We start from the raw sequence: 11,180 nt of genomic DNA, 5'->3' as shown, positions 1-11,180 counted from the left end.
GGAGAACCTGGCCTTGTGGCCGCGCAGTCGTGCTGTGAGAAGGAGCAGAAGCCACAGCAAGGTGAGATGCCCGCAGGGCCGAAGAACGAGGTCGCCTCTGCCCCTGGCGACACCCGTGGGACTGAAAACCCCAGTCCCGGTGCCTTGGTCCCCACAGTCTCGAGCAACCCATCTCCGTCAGGTGGCGGCGCCCCACGCGGTGGCACAGCAGGTCCCTCATCCTGCAAGATGGCTGCTGCCGGCGCCATTTCGCTCACCGGGGAGGACCCGGGGCCTCCCTCCGTGGACGGTGTGCAGGAAGGGGGGCGCCCCGACCTCCATGGCGGCGGGAGTCCCCACGCAGAGCTGAGCTGTGTGGTGCCCAGGATGGGCCAAGGCGTCCAGACGGTGCCTGTGCTCAGTGGGGCCGCCGTCTGGCAAGCCGCCAGGGGCGCTGGCCAGCGTCCGACCCAGACCACGAGCCCAGGGAATGGACGTGGGAGGAAGCGGCCCAGCCGCGAGGAGGCTTCCCGGTCTGTGAAGCTTCCACGGCGCTGTCTGTTTTCCGGAGCTGCAGTGTCCCCGTGGTCAGCGTCTTCGCCGCCTTCTTCTCCAAGGTCTGAGCCCAGCAGCTGCGGCCATTTTCAGGTTTCTCTGTGGAACCGCGCATCACAGCCGGGTCCTGTCCTCCAAAGCCAGGCTAAAGCACCAGGCCCTGCTCTCCGCAGTCAAGCAGTCAGAGCAGGCCCAGCCCTCTGCCGCCGCGCCACCCAGTCTGGCCCTGCTGTCCGCAGCCGTGTATCGGTGCAACGCCCTGCTCGCCGCGGGCGCACCACCCCGTCGGCTCCCGTTCTCCGCAGTCAGACAGCCAGGCTAGCTCTCCGTAGCCACGCATCCGGGTCCAGCGCTGCTAATCGTAGCCGTGCAGCTGAGCAGAGCCCTGCTCGCCACCACCACCGTGCACCCGAACCAGGCGCAGCTGGTTGCCATCTCTCCGGGCCGGGCGCTGCTCTCCAGCGCCAAGCATCAGCGCCAGGCCCTGTTCGACGCCGCTGCTGGACACCCGAGCCAGGCCCCGCTTTTCGCCACCGCCGTGCTTCTGCTCCAGGTCCTGCTCATCGCCGCCGCCGTGCTTCCGCACCTGGCGCTGCCATCGCCAACCACTCCAGCCCGCCAGGCCGGGCTCGTCGCCGCCGCTGTGCTTCGGCACCAGGCCCCGCTTCCCGCCGCCGTGCATCTGGGCCAGGCCCTGCCATCGACAGCCACTCCAGCCCGCCAGGTCCTGCTCATCGCCGCCGCCATGCTTCCGCTCCAGGCCCCGCTTCCCGCCGCCGTGCGTCTGGGCCAGGCCCTGCCATCGACAGCCACTCCAGCCCGCCAGGCCCTGCTCTTCGCCGCCGCCGTGCTTCTGCTCCAGGCCCTGCTCATCGCCGCCGCCATGCTTCCGCGCCAGGCCTCGCTTCCCGCCGCCGTGCATCTGAGCCAGGTGCTGCCATCAACAACCACTCCAGCCCGCCAGGTCCTGCTCATCGCCGCCGCCATGCTTCTGCGCCAGGCCCCGCTTCCCGCCGCCGTGTATCTGGGCCAGGCCCTGCCGTCGACAACCACTCTAGGCCGCCAGGCCCTGCTCTTCGCCGCCGCCGTGCTTCTGCTCCAGGCCCTGCTCATCGCCGCCGCCGTGCTTCCCGCCGCTGTGCATCTGGTCCAGGCCCTGCCGTCGACAATCACTCCAGCCCGCCAGGCCCTGTTCTCCGCGGTCGCGCATCCGGGCCAAGCCCTACCCTCGGAAGCCGTGCCGCCCAGCTAGGCCCTACCCTCCAAAGCAGCAGCACGACTCCAGGCTTTGTCCTCTGGAGCCCCGCCACCCAGGGAAGATCAGCCCCTAGCAGCCACCCTTCTCCACCTGGGCTTAATGGCCAGAGTCCTCCTTCATCCCCTGGGTTCGCCTTAAGAAGGCTAGTCTTCCAGAGCAGCTCAAGCTCTTCTGATTCTGAGGTCCCAAATCTTGCTTCCCAGCAGGTTTGGCATGCAGTTCGTATGCGTGCCTCCTCACCCTCACCTCCTGGGCCATATGGTGAGAGTTCCTCCTCCCCCTTCTCCTCCTCTGCCACTGCTCTTTGGTTTCCGGACCAGAGCACCTCCTCCTCCCCCACTGCTTTTTCTGGCAGGAGTTCTCCTAGGTTTCCTGGCCTGAGCTCCATCTCTATTCCTAGCCCTGCTAGCCTTAGGCACATGTTGCTGCCCGATTTTGAGGTCCTGAGCCTTCTCTCTTCAGGAGAGCCGGCTGAAACAGGGAGCATGCCTCCCTCTCCTACATCTCCTATGCTGTGATCCTCCATGAGCATAATCATAAGGCCTACAAAAGAAATCAACCTCCACCCACTGTCCTGAATGGGCTGCCTACTCCGCTGGTTAACTGTGAGGTTTCCAAGTGCTCTAGCTATTAAGCAACATCATGAGCAGTTTTGAAGTTGTTGTTTGAAGAGGCAGTTTTGAAGCCTCCCCTCCCCATAATGGCACTACCTAGCACTTATCTGCTGTTGGCACTTGATTCCAGCCCCCGCTTATCCCCCAAAAAGGCCTGCCTTGGCCTCTGAGATTTCCCTTTTCCAAGTTGCCTTTCCATAATGAAATTTTTGAGTTAACAAATTAAAATGTTGGTTTCACTTAAAAATTGTAGCTTTTTTTATTGTCCAAAAAACGGTTAATCCTGTGTCTTATTTAGAGGACTTAAGAAAGTTGTTGGCATACTAGCTTACTCATTGCAAGGGAGGGGGAATAAAATATTATCCTAGCAATCATTTATTTCCCCTGTCTAACATGGAGTTCTGTCCAGGAAAATTCCATTTATATGTTATATATGCTCTTTGCATAGGTGTTTTGCAACTATGGACAAGAAAAGGGGGCAGGGTTTACCTCAGGGTGGCTAGAGAAAAGGAGGGGTGATGGAGATATCCAGGTTGAAGAAAGAGGCAGGGCATGACCCTGTATGGATAGGGAGAGTATTTCCTCCTCAGATGGGAGTAGGGGGTGCTAGAAGGAAGACTCCGGATCAGGAAGGGGGAGAACAGCAGGAGTTAGGAGCAGAAGGGGGAAGGTCTCAGTTTCTAGGGGAGAAAAAAATTTGTGTGTTGGGAACAGGGGCTCCTGAGGTCTGTGGGGAGAGGGGAGGGGAAGGTATGGGAGAGTGATTCAAGGTTAATGAGTATGTAAAAATGGTCGTATATTTAGTGAAAATTGTGTTAATGGATAATCCCATTTAAAAAATTATTGTGACTAAGTGTGAGCAGATATGCGAGGGTGAGTGTGTATGTGCGTGTTTGTGTGTGCACATATAGACATATTTGGAGACAACTGGATGGACATACACCATGCTGTGATCAGGGCATATATCTCATCTTTGGAATAACTGGTGGTATGGTCTTCTACATTTTCCACCATGACCATATTGCTGGTTCTATGATGAAACTCAACTCAGCTGTTTTTTTTAAGAAGTTTAGTTGTAGAAACATGGTAGGAGACCACATTAAAAGAATAGAGTGAAAAAAATTTAAACCAAACCAGTAAAAGGAAACTCCTCCCTACTTTCCCATATTTTTTTTCTCCTTGCTTTTCTGGTATGTGGCCAGTACTGGCATAGTACTGACCAAGAAGAACCCTATTCCTGGGGCCCACATTATAAAGGTTCCCACTCAGGCCCTCTTCGTGCTGTATCCAGACCACAAAACTAGGGACATTGACCACAAGGACTATGGGATGTTCTCACCAGGTCCCAACACCCTGCAACATTTGGGTAAAACGTTTAGGTTTCCTTATTCCCCGAGGCTGCTTCCAGGTCCTGTAAGGCCTTACTTTCAGGGTCCTTCCTAAGGAAGGGAGGTCTGGGCCTATAGTATGCAAACTCAGGCCCAAAAGGTGGCCAAGTGGCCACTGTAGAAGCAAAGGGTAGACAAAGCTTGGAGATGTAGGCTGAAGTGTTCTCTGGGTTAGGTGTGAGCGATCTCTTGGTGTAGGACATAGCTGGCAATGGGAAGAGATCAAGGACATGGACCAAGGGCCTTCATTTGTACTTTTGTGCCAGACATACTGCAAATGTTAGCGACTGCCCTGTATGTATAGTTAGCTCTGTAGGCCAGCCCCAGAGAATTAGAGACACTAAGGGATATATCAATATATTTAGGAAGCCACATCTTGTCCCTGGAAGTGGCTCTGACCATACAACGCCCCCTCAATATCTCAGATGTTGAGGGAAGCAATATTTCAGGTCCTAGGTTTGGTCCTTCCTGCAGTGAGCTAGCATTCAGTGGGCTGAATCAGAGATGCCAGCACTCTACTGCATGTTAATGTTTTAGTGCGTCTCCTGGGCATTTGATCTGTTTGGGAGTGGACCTCAATCCAATGTCCTTAACTCAAGCCCACCATACTAAAATTTACATAGCTGCTATTGACCATAAGCATTTCTTCCTTCTCTGGACCCTCCCTATGAAGGTATCAAATGTCATCACATAGCAGACCTTCATTCTGCAAAATCCAGTGGACACTTCCTAGATTTCATCTTTTTTTTTTTTTTCTGGCTGTGCAATATGTGGGATCTTAGTTCCCCGACCAGGGATAGCACCTGGGCCCTTGGCAGTCCTAACCACTGGCCCACAAGGGAATTCCCAGTACACTTTAAATTTTTTTTCGTTAATTGTGGTAAGATACATATAACAAAATTTACCATTTGTAAGTGTACGGTTCTATGGCATTCACTGTTATGCAACCATCACCACATTCCATCTCCAGAATTTTTTCATCTTCTCCAACTGAAACTCTGTCCCATCAAACCATAACTCCGCATTCCTCTCTTCCTGAAGTCCCTGGCAATCAACATTCCACTTTCTCTTTCTATGGGTTTGACTACTCTTTTTTTTTTTTTAATATTTATTTATTTATTTGGCTTTGTCGGGTCTTAGTTGCAGCGCACAGGCTTCTCTCCAGTTGTGGTGCTTCGGCTTAGTTGCCCTGTGGCCTGTGGGATCTTAGTTCCCCGACCAGGGATTGAACCCACTTCCCCTGCGTTGGGAGGCAGATTCTTAACCACTGGACCACTAAAGAAGTCCCTGTTTTGTTTTTTGATAGCAGCCATCCTAATAAATGTGGGGTGATATCTCACTGTGGTTTTGATTTGCATTTCCTTAATGATTAGTGGTGTTGAGCATCTTTTCGTATGCTTGTTGGCCATTTGTATATCTTCTTTGGAGAAATGTCTATTCAAGTCCTTTGCCCATTTTTAAAATCAGTTTTCTTGTTATTGAGTTGTAGGGGTTCTTTATATGTTCTGGAAGTTAGCCTCCTTTCAGATATATGATTGGCAAATATTTTCTCCCATAGGTTGCCTTTTCACTCTATTTAAACTGTGTCCTTTGATGCAGAAAGTTTTCATTTTGATGTAATCCAATTTATCTATTTTCACTTTTGTTGCTTGTGTTTTTAGTGTCAAATCCTAGAAATCATTGCCAAACCCAACATCATGAAGCTTTTTTTTAAAAATTTTATTTATTTATTTTTGGCTGTGTTGGGTCTTCGTTGCTGCACACGGGCTCCCTCCAGTTGTGGCGAGCAGGGGCTACTCTTCGTTGCAGTGCGCGGGCTTCTCATTGCAGTGGCCTCTCTTGTTGCAGAGCACAGGCTCTAGGCGCGCGGGACTTCAGTAGTTGTGGCTCGCTGGCTCTAGAGTGCGGGCTCAGTAGTTGTGGCACACGGGCTTTGTTGCTCCTCGGCATGTGGGATCTTCCTGGACCAGGGCTCGAACCTGTGTCCCCTGCATTAGGCAGGTGGATTCTTAACCACTGCGCCACCAGGGAAGCCCTAGATTTCATCTTAATTCACCTTTTGGCAGCATTTCACCTTTTGGCAGCATTTGACACAGTTAATCATTCCCTTTTCCTTTATATATGTTCTTCTTTAATCTTTGAAGACTGTTCTCTTTATGTCCACCCCACATTCTCCTAGACCTTTCTCATTTTCCACACCTCTAAGTGTTGGATTGCCCAAGGCCTCCGTTTTTTTTGCCTTTTTTGCCCTTTTTCCCTATACACATTTACTTCCTAGGTGATTCCATCTAGTCTCACATCTTTGAGTACTGTTTTAGGCTGGTGAATCAAAATATTGTATATCCACTCCCATCTATTCCCTTGTACTCCAGTCACGTATATCCAGCTACCTAATTGACTTTTCCACTTGAGATGTCGAAAAGGCATCTCAAACTTCAGTAATATGGAGTTCTGTCCAGTAGAAATATAATGCTAGCCACACATGTAATACCATTTTCTAGTAGTCACATTTAAAAGTGCCTAAAGAAACACATTTAATTATTTATTTAATTCCATCTATCCAAAATATTATTTCAACATGTAATCAATATAAAAATTATTGAGATATTTATTTTTTAGATAAAAAAATATTTTTAATTGAAGTATAGTTGATATACAATGCTGTGTTAACTTCTGGTGTACAGCAAAGCGATTCAGCCATGCATATATATACACACTCTTTTTCATATTCTTTCCCATTATGGTTTATTACAGTATATTGAATATAGTTCCCTGTGCTGTACAGTAGGACCTTGTCTATGTATTTTCTACATAGTAGTTTGAATCGGCTAATCCCAAACTCCCAGTTTATCACTTCTCTACCCCCTTTCCCCTTTGGTAACCATAAGTTTGTTGTCCATGTCTGTGAGTATGTTTCTGTTTCATAAATAAATTCATTTGTGTCATATTTTAGATTCCACGTATAAGTGATATCACATGGTATTTGTCTTTCTCTTTCTGACTTACTTCACTTAATAATTTATGAGATATTTAAAATTTTTCCTACTAAGTTTTCAAAAGCTGGTGTGTAATTTACACCTGCAGCATATCTCAGCCACATTTCAAGTACTCAATAGCCACAAGTGTGGACGTGTGTATACAGCACAGTTTTAGACCTTCTCATTTCCTTAGTCTCTCTTATTCATTTCCTACTGAATCATGATTCCAGTTCCAGAGGTTTCTCATATGGTGGGCTCCTGTCCTAGAAGGGAGCCCTGAAGTGTCAGTTTTGAGAGTTCGCAGGGGCTATGATGCTTCCAGCCCCTTTAGTGCCTTTTCAGCTGGGCTCCCTGCACTTACCTGGTATTGAAAAGGGCAGAAACCCTGCCGGTTTCAGTTTCTCTTTCCAGTGAGCTGGCTAGTTTGTGGTTCTCCTATTATCAAGTTAGTAAAATGCTGTGATGTTACTTCTTTTTCTTCCTGCACAGACACCGGTACCATGTAAGTAATGCAACTTTTAGTGGTTTGTCCTCATCCACTTGAATTGTGGAGGCTGAGGGGATATCTTATAACCTTGATTTGTTGAAAATATTATTCATGCATTTTGCTTTTGCTCTCTAGTTGCTCTGTTTTTATGTGAGTGTTTGGAGAGATCAAAAACCTATATAGCTACTGACGCCACCATCTTCCCAGAATCTCTACCACCAAGTGTCCTTACTCCTTGAAAAATGTTCCACCCAGTCAACCCTTTGGTAGCTCTGAAGGAACACAGTGGGATCCATCATCTGTACTAAAATGGAAAAAAATTAAATTCAGGAATTGGAACAAAAACCTATGGGGCATACTACTAAAAATCTTTAGAACTAAAGGAATTATTTTTGAGAACTCATTTTAAAAACTTTGTCATGTTACTCTGTTGGCTCACAAACTGGCCCCTGTACATGAAGGGCAAGGAGAGATGGAAGAAAGAGGCAGACCACTCCAGATAGGTAGGTGGCAGTTTAATAAGCAAAGAACTTACATCATTTTCAGAAAATATTGGCCTTTAACATTTAAGTCTTTATTTATTTATTTGGCCGCACCATGTGGCTTGTGGGATCTCAGTTCCCCAACCCGGGATTGAACCCAGACCCTTGGCAGTGAAAGCACAGAATTCTAATTACTGGACTGCCAGGGAATTCCCCACAAGGGACTTACATTTCAGGCTTGTCTTGAGCAGCTGCAAGACAGTAGAGCTCCATACCTGCTTGCCAGAATCTTGAAAGTTTACATAGAGGCCTTAATGGGGTTCGGTCACATATACCAACCAGATGGTCTCAACATCACATTATTGTCTCAAGGCTGTGTCCTTGAAAACGGCTCCAGCTTTGAGAATGGTGGACTGAAGGTACATTCCAAGGATTGGAGAGGGGATGAGGAGCCTCTGATTGCCCAGGTCCGGCTTGAGAGTCAGCAGTTGGTCACGTCCTCTTGATGACCTCCACCAACATACTAATTCTTTTTTAACATCTTTATTGGAGTATAATTGCTTTACATGGTGTGTTAGTTTCTGCTTTATAACAAAGTGAAAGAGTTATACATATACATATGTCCCCATATCTCTTCCCTCTTGCGTCTCCCTCCCTCCCACCCTCCCTATCCCCCCACTAGGTGGTCACAAAGCACCGAGCTGATCTCCCTGTGCTATGCGGCTGCTTCCCACTAGCTATCTATTTTACGTTTAGTAGTGTATATATGTCCATGCCACTCTCTCACTTTGTCCCAGCTTACCCTTCCCCCTCCCCATATCCTCAAGTCCATTCTCTAGTAGGTCTGCGTCTTTATTCTCGTCTTGCCCCAAGGTTCTTCATGACCTTCTTTTTTAAGATTCCATATATATGTGTTAGCGTACGGTATTTGTTTTTTCTTTCTGACTTACTTCACTCTATATGACAGACTCTAGGTCCACCCACCTCACTAAAAGCAACTCAATTTCGTTTCTTTTTATGGCTGAGTAATATTCCATTGTATATATGTGCCACAACTTCTTTATCCATTCATCTGCTGATGGACACTTAGGTTGCTTCTATGTCCTGGCTATTGTAAATAGAGCTACAATGAACATTTTGGTACATGACTCTTTTTGAATGATGGTTTTCTCAGGGTATATGCCCAGTAGTGGGATTGCTGGGTCGTATGGCAGTTCTATTTTTAGTTTTTGAAGGAACCTCCATACTGTTCTCCATAGTGGCTGTATCAATTTACATTCCCACCAACAGTGCAAGAGGGTTCCCTTTTCTCCACACCCTCTCCAGCATTTGTTGTTTGTAGATTTTTTGATGATAGCCATTCTGACCGGTGTGAGATGATATCTCATTGTAGTTTTGATTTGCATTTCTCTAATGATTAATGATGTCGAGCATTCTTTCTTGTGTTTGTTGGCAATCTGTATATCTTCTTTGGAGAAATGTCTATTTAGGTCTTCTGCCCATTTGGGGATTGGGTTGTTCGTTTTTTTGATATTAAGCTGCATGAGCTGCTTGTAAATTTTGGAGATTAATCCTTTGGCAATTGCTTCATTTGCAAATATTTTCTCCCATTCTGAGGGTTGTCTTTGTGTCTTGTTTATGGTTTCCTTTGCTGTGCAAAAGCTTTTAAGTTTCATTATGTCCCATTTGTTTATTTTTGTTTTTATTTCCATTTCCCTAGGGGGTGGGTCTAAAAGGATCTTGCTGTGATTTATATCATAGAGTGTTCTGCCTATGTTTTCCTCTAAGAGTTTTATAGTGTCTGGCCTTACATTTAGGTTTTTAATCCATTTGAGTTTATTTTTGTGTATGGTGTTAAGGAGTGTTCTAAATTCATTCTTTTACATGTAGCTGTCCAGTTTTCCCAGCACCACTTATTGAAGAGGCTGTCTTTTCTCCACTGTATATGCTTGCCACCTTTAGCAAAGATAAGGTGAACATAGGTGCGTGGGTTTATCTCTGGGCTTTCTATCCTTTTCCATTGATCTATATTTCTGTTTTTGTGCTAGTACCATACTGTCTTGATTACTGTAGCTTTGTAGTATAGTCTGAAGTCAGAGAGCCTGATTCCTCCAGCTCTGTTTTTCTTTCTCAAGATTGCTTTGGCTATTCGGGGTCTTTTCTGTTTCCATACAAATTGTGAAATTTTTTGTTCTAGTTCTGTGAAAAATGTCAGTGGTAATTTGATAGGGATTGCATTGAATCTGTAGATTGCTTTGGGTAACAAAGTCATTTTCACAATGTTGATTCTTCCAGCCCAAGAGCATTGTATATCTCTGCATCTATTTGTATCATCTTTAATTTCTTTCATCAGTGTCTTATAATTTTCTGCATACAGGTCTTTGTCTCCTTAGGTAGGTGTATTCCTAGATATTTTATGCTTTTTTATTGCAATGGTAAATGAGAGTGTTTTCTTAATTTCACTTTCAGATATTTCATCATTAGTGTATAGGAATGCAAGAGATATCTGTGCATTAATTGTGTATCCTGCTATCTTACCAAATTCATTGATTAGCTCTAGTAGTTTTCTGGTAACATCTTTAGGATTCTCTATGAATAGTATCATGTCATCTGCAAACAGTGACAGCTTTACTTCTTCTTTTCCAATTAGGATTCCTTTTATTTCTTTTTCTTCTCTGATTGCTGTGGCTAAAACTTCCAAAATTCTGTTGAATAATAGTGGTGAGAGTGTGCAACCTTGTCTTGTTCCTGATCTTAGTGGAAATGGTTTCAGTTTTCACCATTGAGGATGATGTTGGCTGTGTGTTTGTCATATATGGCCTTTATTATGTTGAGGAAAGTTCCCTCTATGCCTACTTTTTGGAGGGTTTTTATCATAAATGGGTGTTGAAATTTGTCAAAAGCTTTCTCTGCATCTATTGAGACGATCATATGGTTTTTCTCCTTCAATTTGTTAATATGGTGTATCACATTGATTGATTTGCATATATTGAAGAAGCCTTGCATTCCTGGGATAAACCCCACTTGATCATAGTGTATGATCCTTTTAATGTGCTGTTGGATTCTGTTTGCTCGTATTTTGTTGAGGATTTTTGCATCTATGTTCATCAGTGATATTGGCCTGCAGTTTTCTTTCTTTGTGACATCTTTGTCTGGTTTTGGTATCAGGTTGATGGTGGCCTCGTAGAATGAGTTTGGGAGTTTTTCTCCCTCTGCTATATTTTGGAAGAGTTTGAGAAGGATAGGTGTTAGCTCTTCTCTAAATGTTTGAGAGAATTCGCCTGTGAAGCCATCTGGTCCTGGGCTTTTGTTTGTTGGAAGATTTTTAATCATGATCTCAATTTCAGTGCTTGTGATTGGTCTGTTTATATTTTCTATTTCTTCCTGGTTCAGTCTCGGAAGGTTGTGCTTTTCGAAGAATGTGTCCATTTCTTCCAGG

The 11,180-nt window shown here is 46.0% G+C and overlaps 1 protein-coding gene across 1 annotated transcript; it reads left to right on the top strand.

Moving 5' to 3' along the window:
• Positions 1–66: 66 nt before the first annotated feature.
• EZHIP (EZH inhibitory protein) lies at positions 67–2,310 on the top strand (the record flags this gene model as incomplete). Its single annotated transcript, XM_082377811.1, has 2 exons — positions 67–1,498; positions 1,637–2,310. The coding sequence occupies 2 exons, from the start codon at positions 67–69 to the stop codon at positions 2,308–2,310; spliced, it is 2,106 nt and encodes a 701-aa protein (XP_082233937.1).
• Positions 2,311–11,180: the final 8,870 nt, after the last annotated feature.

Source organism: Balaenoptera borealis, assembly GCF_965194805.1.
Source record: "Balaenoptera borealis genome assembly, chromosome: X".
Lineage (NCBI taxonomy): Eukaryota > Metazoa > Chordata > Mammalia > Artiodactyla > Balaenopteridae > Balaenoptera > Balaenoptera borealis.
Note: the sequence above shows the minus strand (reverse complement) of the source record. Positions and strands in the feature narration are given on the sequence as shown.